We start from the raw sequence: 17,500 nt of genomic DNA, 5'->3' as shown, positions 1-17,500 counted from the left end.
AAATGCTGTCTGACTTTGAAAAACATGCTAAATGCTTTCTGACCCTCATCCCCGTTCAATTTCCGAGGAAAAGCCACACAGGTAGCAGCGCGTAGGCGGAGTTTTGACTTCAGGCGAAAACAACAACACGAGAGAATGGCTGAGCGCACAAAGCGATCTAAGGCGTGGTTACATTTCACAAAAGTTAAAGAAAAGGAGGAGGCAAAATGCAACCTGTGCTCTAAGATATTTACCTGCAAGGGGGGAAATACAACGTCTATGCTAAAGAACTTAAATGGTGCCCATCAGATTAGAATTGGGACTTGCACTATACACCTCAATAAGTCCCGTTCGTTGACATTGACAGTACTTTAATCTAGTGCTAGATGTCTTCTTTGCTAGCTAAATCCCTATAATATGACTACATACATGTGGTGTCAGAATAATATTAACAAATATATATAAACAACAGCAGCAATGTCAAACATACAAAACACTTGTACCTAAAACCTAAAACACCTAAAAACTAGACTTTCAAAAAACAAGTGTTTCAAATGTAAATATATTTTCGTCTGCCTTAAGGTCTTTTTAAGATGGTCCTTCATTTAGACCAATGAGATGGCACGTAATAACTTTCTTCAGCAAATTCTGTAATTACAGTAATATGAGGCTCAAAAAAGACTGATATAAGGTTAGGACTAGTGCTTCAAGTGGAAGAAAATGTCTCAACTTGAAGAATAAACCAACATATTTTCATTAATTCATCAATATGGCCCTTCAAATTTAACCATTCATCAATATGAAACCCCAGAAATTCCTTTTTATTAAAGGAAAAAACAATGATGTTCCCTCAAAAGCCATCTATTATTTTAACTAACTCAAACCCTCTATTCTTCTATACCTCCCTCTCTGTCTCTCTCATCCCTTCTTCCTGCAGCACCCCTACCTCCCTCTTGGCAGAGTCCCAATCCTTCTCAAGACAAACAATTAGGAAATGGTATCATGTAGAGCTACTTTGCTGTCTCAGACACAATCCACCTTCTTTCTCTGCAGACTTCCCTTCTTTCTCCCTATTTATCTCTGTCAATTCAATCCAATTCAATTCAAAGGGCTTCATGGGCATGGGAAACATACGTTAAACATACGTCAACAAACATACAGAGATGATAACAACATTGTACTTATTATACAAATTATATATATATAATTATAACCAACATCATCATAATAACACTAATGATAATACTAATAAAAAATATAATAATAATAATAATATATACAATAAAGTCAGACTTAAATAACAACCCTGACAAACACCTATTCTCTGGGTGAAGAATTCTTTGTCTCCAATTTTTACAGCACACATATTTTCCAAATACTTTGATTTAATCAGATCATCTCTTTCTATCTCTCTCTTTCTCTCTTCTCCGTTGGAACAAGCTCACCATCAATTATGTACCACCTCAATCAATTATTAACCAATCCAACGTCCAGAGCCATGTACTTGTCATACCCTCGCTGAGTGATACACCCCACCCCACTGCGTGTGTGTTTGTGTGTGTGTGTGTGTGTGTGTGTGTGTGTGTGGGCGTGAATGCCCATGAGTCTAGACCATTGGTTCTCAAACCTTTTTTGTCAGGCCCCCCTTTGAGGAAAAAAAAATTGGACCCCCTCGACCCAGCAAAATAATCATGAAATGGCCAAGTTTACATTTATTGAAATTACATCAATATCATAAGCATTCCTTTCACCTTCTTTAAAAATAATGAAATGTGCAATCACTTTGCTATAACATTGATAATAAAGTCCACTAGATTACTACAACAGTCTGTGTACATTTCTCAAAAATACTTAGAACAATAACATGCCCCATCAATAACAATTCAGGAATTATGGTATTCTTCATCAGTCTTTGTGCTTTATCACAAATAGAGAAAAAGCTAATCAAACTGTGCTATATATATATATATATATATATATATATATATATATATATAAATATATATATATATATATATAGTGGAGTATATAATAATATACTCCACCAGTAACAATAACAATACTCCATAAAAAAATGTGCTCTTTCAAAAATAGAAGAAAAAATAATACAATTATGCAATCCCTTTGCTAGAACAATGATATACAGAACGGTTCAATAGACTGCTGCTCAGACAGTGTGCCTTTTATGAAATTGTGAAATCACTTCACCACTTTGCAATCTGTGCAAAAAAATGAAAATAAACAGAAAGTGTGGATATTTGGCAAAAACAAAAGTTGAACAAGTCAACACGTGAGTCTTAACACAGCAGTAGAGGCTGCTATGAGCCTGTTCTGCAGTGCACATCTTTTCAAAACGGGGTCATCAGTCATACTGAGCACTGTTGCTTGGGAAGTACTGTATCTTTGTGCGTGGCTGGAAGCCAGCGCACCTAGTATAGTGTTTGTCAGGTTATCCCTCCCTCCCTTACTCCATTACTCCCGACAATGTTTGCCTGCATCTCTCTGTTGGCACCACAAGAGGCAGTAGTCCCAGCAATCCCCTGATCTCCACTGCACAAGTAGAGTAGTGGTCAGAGCATTGGACTCTCACCCGGGAGACCGGGGTTCAAGACCCGGTGGGGATGACTTTATAGGACTATACCCCAAATCCACACATTCCTCCTTTCACTCCAACCTTTTTATCCCTTACCTAAATTCCACAAGTAGAGTAGTGGTCAGAGCATTGGACTCCCACACGTGACATTCTCAGAGATTACTGTCTATGCTGAGCGAAACTCCTCTAGTCTATATGTAGCTAAACAAACACTGTTGTTCACATTTTATACATCCGGTGGACTTCTGTTTCCCCGTTAATGATACAGACTACTACCACCTGGTGGTGTGAAGTTATTTAATCTCACACAAGCGCAGATCGGAGATTCCACTTGGCTACTGGCACAAACGGGAAACCTGTGTGCCCCTACCTCTCCTATGTGAGAGTAAGCTATTCTCCAAGGCAGGGTAAACTCTAAAAAGAGAAATCAAAAGCCCTAATGGTGTCTTCCTTCCTTTCCTTCTAAATTCTAAATAAATACAGAATATAAAATTACAAAAAACATACTCAGAGTTTACAAATACAAAGCCGTTTATTTGTTACATTGTAGCAATAAAGACCAATAATTGAATAGAACATTTATGTAAGTCTCATGTAAATGTAAGTACAATAATAGTGTCTAAATATATATATTATATAGCATATATATTATAGAATAGCAAAATACAAAAATATACACGGAATCATGTATAATGTGAAGTGAAATGCTATGTAATTAACCACACGAGGCAGTAGTCCCAGCACACCAAAATCAAGAAGGACTCCAAAATCAACTCAACGGTCTCCACTGCATAAGTAGAGTAGTGGTCAGAGCATTGGACTCCCATCCGGGAGACTGGGGTTCAAGGCCTGGTGGGGATGACTTTATGGGACTATACCCCAAACCTCCACATGTTCATCCTTTCACTCAACCTTTACCCCTTGCTTTATAGGTCAGATCCTGTCCCAGCCCCAACCCTTATTCTAACCCCAACCCACACTAGGGACTGGAAGAAGGACACCAAAACCAGCCCTCCAATCTCCGCTGCACAAGTAGAGTAGTGGTCAGAGCATTGGACTCCCACTCGGGAGACCAGGGTTCAAGACCCAGTGGGGATGACTTTATGTTATCATCAGTGTAACTGCTTTAGCCACTGACCGCTACCATTAATGTTATGGAAGCTGTTGCTAGTTGTTGTGAGCCCATGAGCTAACTGGCTATCCCACTCTTATTGTGCTGGATTAACATTGGAAGCATTGGAACTGATGTGTCCAGGCGACAATACCTATCTTAATTTATCAGACATTATTTCATGTCATTTCAATTCACAGCTATTTCAGTAGCATGACTAGCTTCCGTCCTACAAGTCCTGAACAGAAACAAGCCAGCCACACACATAAGCCAGGCTGGACCTGGCCTGGTTGGAATTATCCTCTCAGAGAAGAGATGAGTTGCTTGAGACAGGGGATCACTGTGGTGCCTTCAGAATCACTGCTTTCAGCAAATTCAGTCAGATTCTCAAAGGCATCAGTATTTCCTTTATCAAGGCACCTGCCACACATCTCCAGCTTTCGAATGAATGCACTGATCTTGTCTGCCAGGTGAGGTACAGTAGGAAGCTGAAGGCAGAGACAATACAATACTTGCGATAACTTGTACCTTACTGTCACCTCAGCAAGAAGGTATCTGGGTCTTTCTGTACGGAGTTTGCATGTTCTCCCTGTGTTCCCAAGGGTGTTCTCCCAAAAAAAACAATACGAAAAATATGCAGAAGAACAGATGCTCTTCAGTCCGGTCCCTGACTGACTTGGACTGAGTACTTGGATTTGGTCCCCGGGCGCCACTGGCGAGGTTGTCCACTGCGAGAGTTGCATGTGTGCACCGTGTGCCGTGTCGCCAGTCACAATATGTAATGTGTTTCCAAATGCATTGCTGAGATCGGCCAGTTTCATCAGAAATGTTTCATCACTGAACTTGTTTGCAGCTTCATGCATGCTCTCCTCCTCCAAGAACACCCGCCTCTCCTCCCTGAGCTCAAAGAGTCAAGAACACCCGCCTCTCCTCCCTGAGTTCAAAGAGTCGCATGCTCTCCTCCAAGAACACCCGCCTCTCCTCCCTGAGCTCAAAGAGTCGCGACAACACTTTCCCTCGCAAAAGCCACCTGGCCTCTCGCTGTGCAAAACCACAGCACGATGTTCAGCTCCCTTCTTTTCACAAAGTGCAGAGAACAGGCGTGCTATCAGCGGGCGGGCTTTGATGAAATTGACCACGCTAACAACTTTGGTCAAAACCTTATTTGGCTCGGTGCTAAGCTGCCTTGACGCTAGTGCCTCTCTGTGAATGATGCGGCCTTGATAAGTGCCTGCAGTCCCCTCCTTTTCCCTGATGTGGGCTGCGCACAGTCCGAACAAAAGCCTGCACAGCCCGAACAAAAGCCTGCACAGTCCGAACAAAAACCCGCACAGTCCGAACAAAAGCCCCTGCGGTTCCTCCACTTCAGTCCATGTTCTGTCAAGATTCCTTTTATTTGTCACATGTAATGTACGGTGTACAGTCATAGTGAAATGATGCTGCCAGCTCAGGTAACTGTCAAGAATGCTAAGGAGCTCATCAGCTGTCGCTCGTTTTTACCGACTTGCAAAACAGGAAATGCTCACTCGGTGACTCAGAATTGACAAGGTGAACATATTAGATAAACAGTCTTTATTACTGCCGGTAGCCTCGTCCACTTGTAATGCAAAATGTTCTAGTTTATCTGTGAGTTGTTCTTCAAGATAATCTGAAATGTTGCATATCCGTCTTGCAACTGTCATTGGACGGGTATAGCCTTCCATTTTGTGGCGGTTGTCTCATCAGTCATATATGACACCAGAGCAGTGGGGAGTAGGAGAGCTATCGTGTGTGGTTTCTTGCACTTGGCAACTCTGTATGCGACGTTGTGCTTTGTTCCATTTGTGCTTTGCTGTTCACTGATGCAACTTTTATCATGCGATTTTCCTGCTTACGGTACTCAAGTTTATTCATCAAGGTTTCGCTTAAAGAAGTCGAGACATGACTGGGGTGTGATGTCTCTGTGGGTCTTGGTAATTTGTTGGGTTTCATCCTGTCAGCTGCGAGAGTTTTGAGACATAAAGCATAGGGGGGACTCTCCTCAACCCCCACCACATTAACTGTGAAGCTAAGAGCAAGATAAGCTTCGTCATATTCTCTTGACTTGGTTTTTGGACAATTAACGTTACCGTCACACTTGTTTGTCTCCGAAGCATCGCCTGTGTTTCTTCTGTCAAATATTCTTCCATTCTGCACCACTAACTCACCGTGGGCGGATCTGAATAAACCCATTCATTCCAACGAACGTCCAGAGCTATGTACTTGTCAGACCCTTGCTGAGCAATACACCCCACCGCGTGTGTGTGTTTGTGCATGAATGCCCATGAGTCTACACTCTACTCACTTGCTGGGTTGACTACTGATGTATAGACAGTCTATAGTGTGTAGTAGGTAGTATTGGAATTTTTAGGCACTAGGACAACAACTTGATCCAAGTAAACTTCCAGAGCTCTAGAGATCAATCTGCGATAATTGTCAAATGCTAAGAAGTCAAAAACGTGTACAAAATGTCCAAATTGACATTGGGACCTTTTTGTTCAGTGGTGGGATTATTATAAAAAACTCATTTTTAACGTTAGTTAGCTAGGCTACTCTATTGACCATGCTGTTCCTAAAGCTGCTATGGTGTGTGTGTGTGTGTGTGTGTGTGTGTGTGTGTGTGTGTGTGTGTGTGTGTGTGTGTATGTGTGTGTGAGTGTGTGTGTGTGTGTGTGTGTGTGTGTGTGTGTGTGTGTGTGTGTGTGGCAGGAGGCCCTGGGGATCTGGGTGTGTGGCATGACATATGGTTACATGCTAACCTTTTTACAACCCAAGGGCAAATTTAATGAATCAATACTCTGACACTAAGTCATAAAATCACGTTTTGTGTGTGTGTGAGAGAGAGAGAGAGAGAGAGAGAGAGAGTGTGTGTGTGTGTGTGTGTGTATGTGTGTGTGTGTGTGTGTGTGTGCATGTGTGTATGTGCATGCATGCGTGCATGTGTGTGTGTGAGTGAGTGAGACAGATAGGGACTGGAGAATGTGCAGGTGGGTGAACAGGTGTGTCTAATGTGTCACAGAGATGCTGCCACTTCCTGCAGCTAGGTGAACAACTGTGTGTGTGTGTGTGTGTGTGTGTGTGTGTGTGTGTGTGTGTGTGTGTGTGTGTGGGTGTGTGTGTGTGTGTGTGTGTGTGTGTTAGCACCATGCATTGGTTGTCTCAGGAGAACCATAGTGTGTGAGTTTGTCTGTGTCACACATCTCGTTAGTGTCAAGACTTTCAGTGTCTATCCTCTCTTTCTTTCTCTCTCTCCCTCTCTCTCTCCCTCGCCACCCCCCCTCCCCTCCGTCTCCCTCTCTCTTTCTCTCAAACTCACTCCATCTCTATATGTTGCTCTCTAACAATCAATCTTGCTTAGCTTATAATCAACTCGGTTGTCTTGCAGGAATTGGAGCAGTTGCTCCATATGCCCAGATTTAATACAGTTCAAAGCTCTTATAAACTGGAACACTCTGTCTTGTTATCAATAATTGAACAAATATTTGCTGAATTGTTTGTGCTATGCCTGCACTTACTTGGGTGAGTCACTCTTTCTCCCTCTCTCTCCTTCTCTCCCTCGTTATCTTCCTCCCCCTCTCATTCCCTCTCTCTCTCCTTCTCTTCCTCTCTACTTCCCTCCCTCCCTCCCCCTCCTTCCCTACCTCTCTCTCTCCCTCTCTTCTTCTCTCCCTCTCTCTTTCCTCCCTCCATCCCTCAATCCCTCTCTCCTTCTCTCCATTCCTCCCTCTCTCCTTCTCTCCCTCCACCCCTATCTCCATATCTCCCTCCCTCCCTCCTTCCCTCCCTCTCTCCTCTCCCTCTCTCTTTCGCTCCTTCCTTCCCTCCCTCCCTCTCTCCTTTTCTCCCTCTCTCTTTCTCTCCTTCCTTCCCTCCCTCCCTCCTTATCTCCCTACATGTACATCCCTCTCTCCTTATATCCCTCCATCCCTCTCTCCTTATCTCCCTCCTTCCCTCCCTCCCTCCCTTCCTCTCTCTCTCCTTCTACCCCTCTCTCCCTCCCTCTTTAATTATCTCCCTGTGCAGGTGGTGTCTATGGGATTGTATATCGGGGACCAGGCCTACCTGCGCAGCAGCTGGAACATTCTGGACGGCTTCCTGGTGTTCGTGTCCTTGATCGACATCGTGGTGTCGATGGCGGGCGGGGCCAAGATCTTAGGCGTGCTGAGAGTTCTCCGGCTGCTGCGCACGCTGCGCCCCCTCAGGTGAGGAAGACCCACGACACCACTTCTCGACGAAACTAGTCTGACTCAACGGATGTAGTTTTGGGGAATTAAGCCTTGTCATTTGTTTATTACTGCCCAATCAGTGGCGCCCGATTCATGTGGGTGGCCAACAAGAACCTAGCATGGCGCTGCCATAACCTAGCAGCCACTCCGCCGAAGGCGATTGTGACTAAGATCTGTCTCCCTCTCCCTCCCTCCAGGGTGATCAGCAGGGCCCCGGGTCTGAAGCTTGTGGTGGAGACCCTCATCACTTCGCTGAAGCCCATCGGCAACATCGTTCTCATCTGCTGTGCTTTCTTCATCATCTTCGGCATCCTCGGGGTGCAGGTACCGCCACCTCGCTGTGGAGCGTCCCTCAGCTGTCCTCCATCTCCCTCCTCCTACCTCTCAGTGTCCATTTCTCAATCTCCTTTCTTTGTTTCTTTCTTTCTTTGTTTCTTTCTTTGTTTCTTTCTTTGTTTCATTCTTTCTTTCTTTCTTTCTTTCTTTCTTTCTTTCTTTCTTTCTTTCTTTCTTTCTTTCTTTCTTTCTTTCTTTCTTTCTTTCTTTCTTTCTTTCTTTCTATTGTGAGAGTACCTTTGCACTCTCATTATTAGATTATTGTAATGCACTTTATACAGTACTGGTCTGCCAAAAAACCCTATTGCTCGGCTGCAACTTATTAAAAATTCTGCAGCAAAAATAAAAACCTAAAATCAGGAAAAGAGATCATATTACTCCTATACTAGCATTCAATCAATCAATCAAAGCTTTATTTGTATAGCGCATTTCATACCCAGAGGCAACACAATGCGCTTTACAGAGAACAAGGGAGGTGGGCATACGTCCCACCCCTACGTATTCCAGAGAGAAGCAAAAAAACAGTAATCACCCGGGGGCCAGATAAGTGAGCTGTAAAAATTCTTCCCTGACCCCTCTCAACAAGGCGATCGAGCAAGCTCCTGGAGTATGTTTGTCTACCGGCTAAGAACATTTATAAAGCAATAAATAACATTAAATTACATTTTCAGAGTAAGAGAGGCTAATAACATCATAGGAGAGACATGGCAAACACTGGTGTATGTCTGTGTGTGCGTGAATGTGCCTGGGCCCAGATAGAGGGCATTGATGCACTGAAGTGAGCATTGATGCACTGTCTCCCTGTGTTTAAAGCTTTGAATGGTCTAGCACCTTCTTACCTGTCAGACTGCCTGTCGGAGTATGTTCCAAATCACTCCCTCAGATGGCTTATTGCAGGTCTACTGAGGGGGCCTCCATCGAAGAGGCACGGTGATGCTCCTTCAGTAGATCTGCACTGATGATTTGGAATATGCTCCCCACTCACATTAGATAAGCAACCTTGGTTGAGTTTTAAGAGGCAGCTCAAAACTTACTTTTATGATCTTGCTTTTAATTGATTTATTTTTCTCATTTTATTGTATTTTACTATACCATTCTATTTGATCTTACCTCATTTATGGTGTTCTATGTCTAAATTGATATTTCTGCTTTTAATGGCTCTTCTTTAAAGCACTTTGAACTGCATTTTAGTCATAAAAGGTCCTTTATAAATAGTTTATTTTTATTTCTTTATTTCTTTCTCTGCAAACATCTCCCTTTTTCTCCCTATTTCTCTCTTTCTTCCTCCTCACCCCCTCCCTCTGTCCAGACTTATCTCCTCTCTCTCTCTCTGTCTCTCTCTCTCCCTCTCTCTCTCCATCTGTACAGACTCCTTTTTCCTTCCTCCCTCCACCAACAAACAGCACTTTCAACCTCTTTTTTCCACCCGTCAATCACGTGTGGTTTAAGTCTGTCACAGTGTCACAGGAGCAGCAACAGGACAACTCAAACTCTCTTCCTCTGACAGCTCTTCAAAGGGAAGTTCTTCTACTGCTTCGGCCCCGACGTCAAGAACATCACCAACAAGTCAGACTGCCTGCAGGCCAACTACAAATGGGTCCATCACAAATATAACTTTGACAATCTGGGACAGGTCAGTGTATGTTGTGTAGTGTTGGAGGAGGTCTGTGTGTTAGTGTGTGTGTGTGTGTGCGTGCATGTGTGTGTGTGTGTTGTGTTAGAGGAAGCCTGCAGCAATATGTCAATCAAAAGATAGTGAGGTGGCTGTGTAATATGAAACTAACATTTGCCTGGATATGTGTGTATGTGTGCATGTGTCTGCGTGTGTGTGTGGCTGCGTGTGTGTGTGTCTGTTTTTGTGTGTGTGTATGTGTGTGTGTGTGTGCGTGCGTGCGTGTGTATGCATGCCTATGTGTGTTCATGTGTATGCATGTGTGTGTGTGTATATTTGTGCGTGTGTGTGCGTGCATACGTGCGTGTGTGTGTACGTTCTGCTCCACAGGCACTGATGTCTCTGTTTGTGCTGGCCTCTAAAGACGGCTGGGTCAACATCATGTACCACGGCTTGGACGCTGTCGCTGTGGACCAGCAGGTACCACTGACCACAACATTACCAACAGAAATACTATTACATTACCTTTACCAACATTACCTTAATAACACTAGGAAAATACAACTGCAAGATCACCAACATTATCTTTCAATAAAACTACGAAGACAAAACTACAAGATTACTACCAATATTACCTTTCAATAAGACTACTGTAGGAAGATAAAACTACAAGATTACCAATATTACTTTTCAATAAGACTTGGAAAATAATAGGTATCAATTGATATGTTTATTAGAAAAGGTACATTTGTTGATTGAGAGGAGAGATTGAAGTGAAAAGAAGGACAATTGATTAAATAAAGTAACTTAATAGTCTTTAATAGTCAATAAATTAGCTGCCTGTGTGTTTCGGATAAGGGATGATAATGGTAAACTTCATCCCACATAATTTGTCTGATTGTTAAATTGACTCTGCTACTCATCGTTTCTCATCTCAACTCCACTCCTGTCCTTCTCCAAACCCCTCCCCTTCCTGTCCCACCAGCCAATCACCAACACCAACCCGTGGATGCTGCTGTACTTCATCTCCTTCCTGCTCATCGTCAGCTTCTTCGTGCTCAACATGTTCGTGGGCGTGGTGGTGGAGAACTTCCACAAGTGCAGACAGCACCAGGAGGTGGAGGAAGCCAAGAGGAGGGAGGAGAAGAGACAGAGACGCATGGACAAGAAGAGGAGGGGTAAGACAGGAGGAGAAGGAGGGAGGATGGAGAGAGGGAGGGAGGACGGAGGGATGGAGGGGGAAAGAGGGACAGAGTGAGAGAGGGAGGGAGTGAGAGAGACAGAGGAAGTGAGGGATAGAGGGAGGCAAGGCGAGAGGGAGGGAAGGCGAGAGGGAGGGAGGGAGGGAGGGAGGGAGAGAGGGAGGGAGTGAGAGAGACAGAGGAAGTGAGGGATAGAGGGAGGGAAGGCGAGAGGGAGGGAGGGAGAGAGGGAGGGAGTGAGAGAGACAGAGGAAGTGAGGGATAGAGGGAGGGAAGGCGAGAGGGAGGGAGGGAGGGAGAGAGAGAGGAAGAGAGGGGACATATAGAATTATGGGTGGAGGGAGGGGGAGAATGGCAAGAGGGAAAGAGGAGAAGAGACAGATGTACGAGAAGAAGAGAGTGACGGATGGAGGGATGAGAGGAGAGGAAGGAGGGTGTGGCTTGTTGTGGGGAGGAGGAGGAGGAGGAAGAGAGACTAGGATGAGAAAGATATGGGGGGGGGGGGTGTAACCTAGGGATGGAGAGAGAGGCTGAGAGGGAGGGGGGGGGGGGGAGGCAGCAGAGCTATAATACCCAGGTGTGAATATCTGCAGTCTCTCTCCAGACTCAAATATTATGTTGAATCTCTGCGCTCCGCATATTTTATAATCGCCCAAGCTGGTGTTCTGAGGGAGTATCGACGGGTCAAAATTGAAAGAGTGACAGATCGTAGCAGCAAATGAGAGACGCTAGCTCAGGTTAGATGGGCGGGGCATATCAATGGGTGGGAACGCATGATCGCGAAAGTCGTTACTGATTGGTGTCGCCGGGATTCCGACACTACCAATGAATTGCCAGGATTTGAACACCAGATTTTTGCATGAAGTGTCCCAGACCTATAGAGCGGATCTGCAGCATGCAGTAACGTAGTTAGTGTAGCTTACTTAGTGCATCAGCGAAGGAACTCTCATGGGTCTGGTGTTCAGACTAGAATGTGTTGATCTGCCGCATGTCCTTCAGCTCTGCCCTCTCTATCTCCCTCCACCCAGATGCCCAGAAGCTTCCGTACTACGCCAGCTACAGCCGTGTGCGTCTGATGATCCATACGCTGTGCACCAGCCACTACCTGGACATCTTCATCACCTTCATCATCTGCATCAACGTCATCACCATGTCCCTGGAGCACTACAGCCAGCCGCACGTGAGTAGGGAGGGAGTGAGGCAGGGAGTGTATGTGTGTGTGTGTGTGTGTGGGGGGGGGGGGGGGGGTTTACTTCACAAACAACAGGAACCATTTCCAACTGTCCTTAGATTGCTATTTTGACCCCCCCCCCTCTCTCCCCCTCTACCTTTTACTCTCCCTCTCTCTCCCTCCCTCTCTTTCTCTCTCTCTGTCTCTCTCTCTCTCTACCTCTCTCTCCTTCTCTATCTGTCTCCCTCCCTCCCTCTCTATCTCTCTCTCCCCCTCTCTCTATCTCTCTCCCTCTCTCTCCTTCCCTCTCTCTCAGTCTCTGGATCTAGCACTGAAATACTGTAATTACTTCTTCACCTCCACCTTTGTGTTGGAGTCGGTTCTGAAGCTCATCGCCTTTGGCTTCCGGCGCTTCTTCAAAGACAGGTATGGTGTGCGTGTGTGTGTGTGTGTGTGTGTGTGTGTGTGTGCATGTGTTTGTGTGTGTGTGTTCGTGCGTGCATGTGTGTGTTATCTCCAAAGCGTGTTTACCTACTATGGTTTGTACCATAGGGAGGGATACTCTTGCAGTCAAAAGAGGAATGTCAATTAATATTGTTATCTATTCCATCACTCCATGTACTATGCTATTATCCTAAAGGGCAGTGCTAAAAAACTACGAAATCCCAGAGTCCCTCTCTTTTCCCATGCAGTCTGGTGTGTCACTCACAGTGTGAGCAGTAAGGCGTTGTAGTGCCGCTCTGGCATAACCTATCATTAGTTCCATTCATTCAATTACTCCACATTAATGAAATGGCACCCAATTCAGCCCAATTCCATAGAAACACTCTCGGAGAGGTGATTATTATGGTCTGTCCTAATCATATTCATGCGTTAATTGGTTTCGCTGTTGGGGTTATTGGGGTGTGTTAAGAACTAGCACAGAGGGGGAGCTTCAAATGCATTGTGGTTCCACCGACGTGAAAGACATTGAATGGGGTGTTTGGTTGTTTTAATGACGCATTTAATAGGATGTTTGGTTGTGTTAATGAAGGATGTTGAATGGGATGATTGGTTGTGTTAATGAAGGATGTTGAATCGGATGTTTGGTTGTGTTAATGAAGGATAGTGAATGGGATGATTGGTTGTGTTAATGAAGGATAGTGAATGGGATGATTGGTTGTGTTAATGAAGGATAGTGAATGGGATGATTGGTTGTGTTAATGAAGGATAGTGAATGGGATGATTGGTTGTGTTAATGAAGGATAGTGAATGGGATGTTTGGTTGTGTTAATGAAGGATAGTGAATGGGATGATTGGTTGTGTTAATGAAGGGGTTTTCAGGGAAGTTCAGTGGAGAGAGCTGGCTGTTAAGCGGAAAGTTGTTGACTCACTTGTTTCGTTCCAGAGAGCGAGTTTTGATACAGTAGATAAGAGAGAGAGAGGGAGAAAGAGGGAGAGAGAGCAAGAGAGAGAGAGAGAGAGAGAGAGAGAGAGAGATAGGGAGAAAGAGAGGGAGGGAGAGGGATAGAGAGTCTTGTTTATGTGACGTCGGGACAGGCGTTGGAGAATCATTCTACACATACTGATGTAGACACGCAGGTTATCCCAGACTGACGTAGACATGCAGGTTATCCCAGACTGACGTAGACATGCAGGTTATCCCAGACTGACGTAGACATGCAGGTTATCCCAGACTGACGTAGACATGCAGGTTATCCCAGACTGACGTAGACATGCAGGTTATCCCAGTCTGACGTAGACATGCAGGTTATCCCAGACTGATGTAGACATGCAGGTTATCCCAGACTGATGTAGACATGCCGGTTATCCCAGACTGATGTAGACATGCAGGTTATCCCAGACTGATATAGACATGCAGGTTATCCCAGACTGATATAGACATGCAGGTTATGCCAGACTGATGTAGACATGCCGGTTATCCCAGACTGATGTAGACATGCAGGTTATCCCAGACTGATATAGACATGCAGGTTATCCCAGACTGATATAGACATGCAGGTTATCCCAGACTCACGTAGACATGCAGGTTATCCCAGACTGATGTAGACATGCAGGTTATCACAGACTGATGTAGCCAAGCAGGTTATTCTAGACTGATGTAGACATGCAGGTTATGCCAGACTGATGTAGACATGCAGGTTATCCCAGACTGATGTAGCCATGCAGGTTATTATAGACTGATATAGACATGCAGGTTATCCCAGACTGATGTAGCCATGCAGGTTATCCCAGACTGATGTAGCCATGCAGGTTATCCCAGACTCACGTAGACATGCAGGTTATTCTAGACTGATGTAGATATGCAGGTTATCCCAGTCTGACGTAGACATGCAGGTTATCCCAGTCTGACGTAGACATGCAGGTTATCCCAGACTGATGTAGCCATGCAGGTTATTATAGACTGATATAGACATGCAGGTTATCTCATACTGATGTAGCCATGCAGGTTATCCCAGACTCACGTAGACATGCAGGTTATCCCAGACTGATGTAGCCATGCAGGTTATGCGTATGTGTGTTGCAGGTGGAATCAGCTGGACCTGGCCATCGTGTTGCTGTCGGTGATGGGCATCACTCTGGAGGAGATCGAGATCAACGCCGCCCTGCCCATCAACCCCACCATCATCAGGATCATGAGGGTGCTGAGGATAGCACGAGGTACACAGACACACACACACGCGCGCACACGCGCGCACACACACACACACACACTATGGGGTGTGATTCGTGCCAGCGTAACAAACACTCAGTGCTTTCGTCGCCTGCATTGCGTGTATAAAGGTACTTTGGCGAGCTGATTAATAGGCGTGCATATACGCACGCGTTACGAGTCGCTCGCATTCTCAGAGGTTGACGTGTCAAAACTGCCGTGCCACTTTTGCGCACATGCATGTAACGTTTGCACGCTCGTGTTAAGTCAGCGGGCACTAGAAGCTGCGAGTGGGGCTCATTTGTCCATATTGAATAAAAATTAAGAATATTTATTTGCACTCAATCAAATTCCAGGACCCTCCTTGCATAACTTTTCCTAGATATGTGTCGTTTTATCTCCACTATCGCTACATTTTCAAATAAGAGCGCGCATCATCAACTAGCTGTAGCATAGGGGTGCTGAGGATCAGCACCAAAACACGTAGGCTATAATAGTATAAGAATGTATTTTGTATTTTGACATACAGTAGGCTATGGCGCAAAAGGGATTGTGAGTGTAGGCTACACTAATTAGCCTACAATCAACTAGGATGGGCTCCATAGCCTAATGATTATCAATCCCAGCTGTGCGTAATTATGCGTCCTGTGTAGCCTATAAATTGACCTTGCTTTTCATTGTAAAATATTATGCTAGATGTGCTTCAGTTTTAGGAGTCAAACCATGGCATGCCAGCCTTAACACGTGCGGGCGTTTAAACGTCTGTAGCGTACGTTGGCATGGCACGTTCCACACGTCACACTATAATATTAGCAAACCACACAAACGTGTGTCTATACGCACGCTTATTCGTTTGATCAAACTATAAGGTGTAGTGTTAGGTGTCAGGTATTTCATGCACATATTAGGAGTGACGTGTCAAAAGTGCCGTGCCAACGTTCAAAACATAGAACACGCGTGCACACGCCTTTACGTGTTAACTGCGAGCACTAGAAGCACCGAGTGGTGGTAATTTGAACACAAGTGAATCAAAATGATAATTGTTTGCACTCGATCAAATTCAAGGACCCTCCTTTCATTACTTTTCCTAGATATCAGCGTTTTTATCACATGTTTACATTTCGGCCTTCTGTCTAGACTGCAGTGCTCTTTTCTGTCAGCAGATGTCGCAGGCGGGTGATTTATATTTATATTTGTAGCATAATGTAGGCTATGTGTTATAATTATGTGCAAAATGATGACAATACCCTAAATCAAAAACAATGAAGCACATGTATTGCTATAGTTCGTTACCAAATGTTAGGCTTGTAAGACTCAACTTAATCATTATTAATTCCGCTATTCCTAAATATCAGAAGAGATATCTGTCTCACTCGCTCTCGGAGCAGGTATTGCGCAACACAAAGCAGGTATTGCGCAACATAGCCACGCGCGCCAGGAGACCCGCTCTGAGAGACAGAGAGAATGAGACAGTCTTTTTCTGTGAGGGAGGAAACACAAGCAATATTTTCAATCATGCTTTCCATTGATGAATCACGAATAATGTATATAAACAGTGCAAATAAAAATAAATCGAAATAATAGGCCTATTGTGCAAAAAAAATAGCCAAACGAATTGGAGGCTACATTTGAAAGTGTTCAGCCTGGTGTAGGCTGGCCTATAGGCAAAAAAAATAATGCATTGATACTGCAAAATGGTTTCATTTGAGCTGAACACTACACAACTGATTTAATAATTTCCATAATATCAGGTGATTGCTTTGAATGTTACAAATTAATTGAAACAGTGGTAGCGATTTGCAACCTGGTAGCCTACAGTCTGGGGAAGCGTTGGGCCTTCCCGCGCCACCACAGAAGTGGGTCTTCGCTCGCTCCAGCTCATCTTGAGTTGACGGCATAGTCCTCCTCCCCAAAGAAAGACCTGTAGGCCTATTGTTTATTTCGATTCATTTTTATTTGCAGTTTTACATTATTCTATATGTGTTTTTTTGTGGACCAATGTTTGAATAAAATTTGGCTTCAAAACGACATCTGGTAATTTACCTACATTTGATTTATTTTATTTAGAAATAGATAGCCCTCTATTGACAAGAAACACGTGTATCTGAACATTTGTTTTAAATTGCGAAGACAGAGTCATTCAGATATTAGGCTTTATTAAAAACAAGTTGCTTAACTTGTGCGAATTCCATTTATTGAGAATGCATTACCAATTGGCAAGGACGAGATTAGAACCAGCTATGATTTAAAGGCAACTGACCTTGCACGTGCGGCCGCTAACACGTCTGCTGCACTAACAAGGCACTGGCACGTTTGACACGTCGCTATGCAATTTCTGCACACATTACAAGACGTACGTACATACCAAGCCCCCAGGATTTGAAATCTAAAGTGAAGGCCTATTGAACCGCGCCATCTTGGCTAGATTTGTAGTCATTTGGCTATTTCCGGTGACTTTTGTACTTGCGCAGTTGTGCTTTTCTGTCCGACGCGCGTCCACGCACGTTCCCGGCTCTCCCCGCTTTGATTTAGCAATGAAAACCGGCTTGCATATTAACCTGTTTTTGTAAAATATATCCATTGGAGAAATTATTTTTTC

The 17,500-nt window shown here is 44.3% G+C and overlaps 1 protein-coding gene across 1 annotated transcript in view; it reads left to right on the top strand.

Annotated features, from left to right (window-relative positions):
* The window catches only part of LOC311309679 (voltage-dependent T-type calcium channel subunit alpha-1I-like), a gene marked incomplete at both ends in the record, with an annotated part of 221,941 nt that overhangs the window by 169,993 nt on the left and 34,448 nt on the right, over positions 1 to 17,500 (top strand). The window contains 8 exons of the mRNA XM_084439007.1: positions 7,725 to 7,903; positions 8,125 to 8,251; positions 9,771 to 9,896; positions 10,266 to 10,355; positions 10,861 to 11,053; positions 12,106 to 12,257; positions 12,565 to 12,674; positions 14,776 to 14,909. Coding sequence (XP_084295133.1) covers positions 7,725 to 7,903; positions 8,125 to 8,251; positions 9,771 to 9,896; positions 10,266 to 10,355; positions 10,861 to 11,053; positions 12,106 to 12,257; positions 12,565 to 12,674; positions 14,776 to 14,909 — 1,111 coding nt within the window. The remainder of the gene's footprint in view (positions 1 to 7,724; positions 7,904 to 8,124; positions 8,252 to 9,770; positions 9,897 to 10,265; positions 10,356 to 10,860; positions 11,054 to 12,105; positions 12,258 to 12,564; positions 12,675 to 14,775; positions 14,910 to 17,500) is intronic.

Source organism: Borostomias antarcticus, assembly GCF_949987555.1.
Source record: "Borostomias antarcticus genome assembly, chromosome: 5".
Taxonomy (NCBI): domain Eukaryota; kingdom Metazoa; phylum Chordata; class Actinopteri; order Stomiiformes; family Stomiidae; genus Borostomias; species Borostomias antarcticus.
Note: the sequence above shows the minus strand (reverse complement) of the source record. Positions and strands in the feature narration are given on the sequence as shown.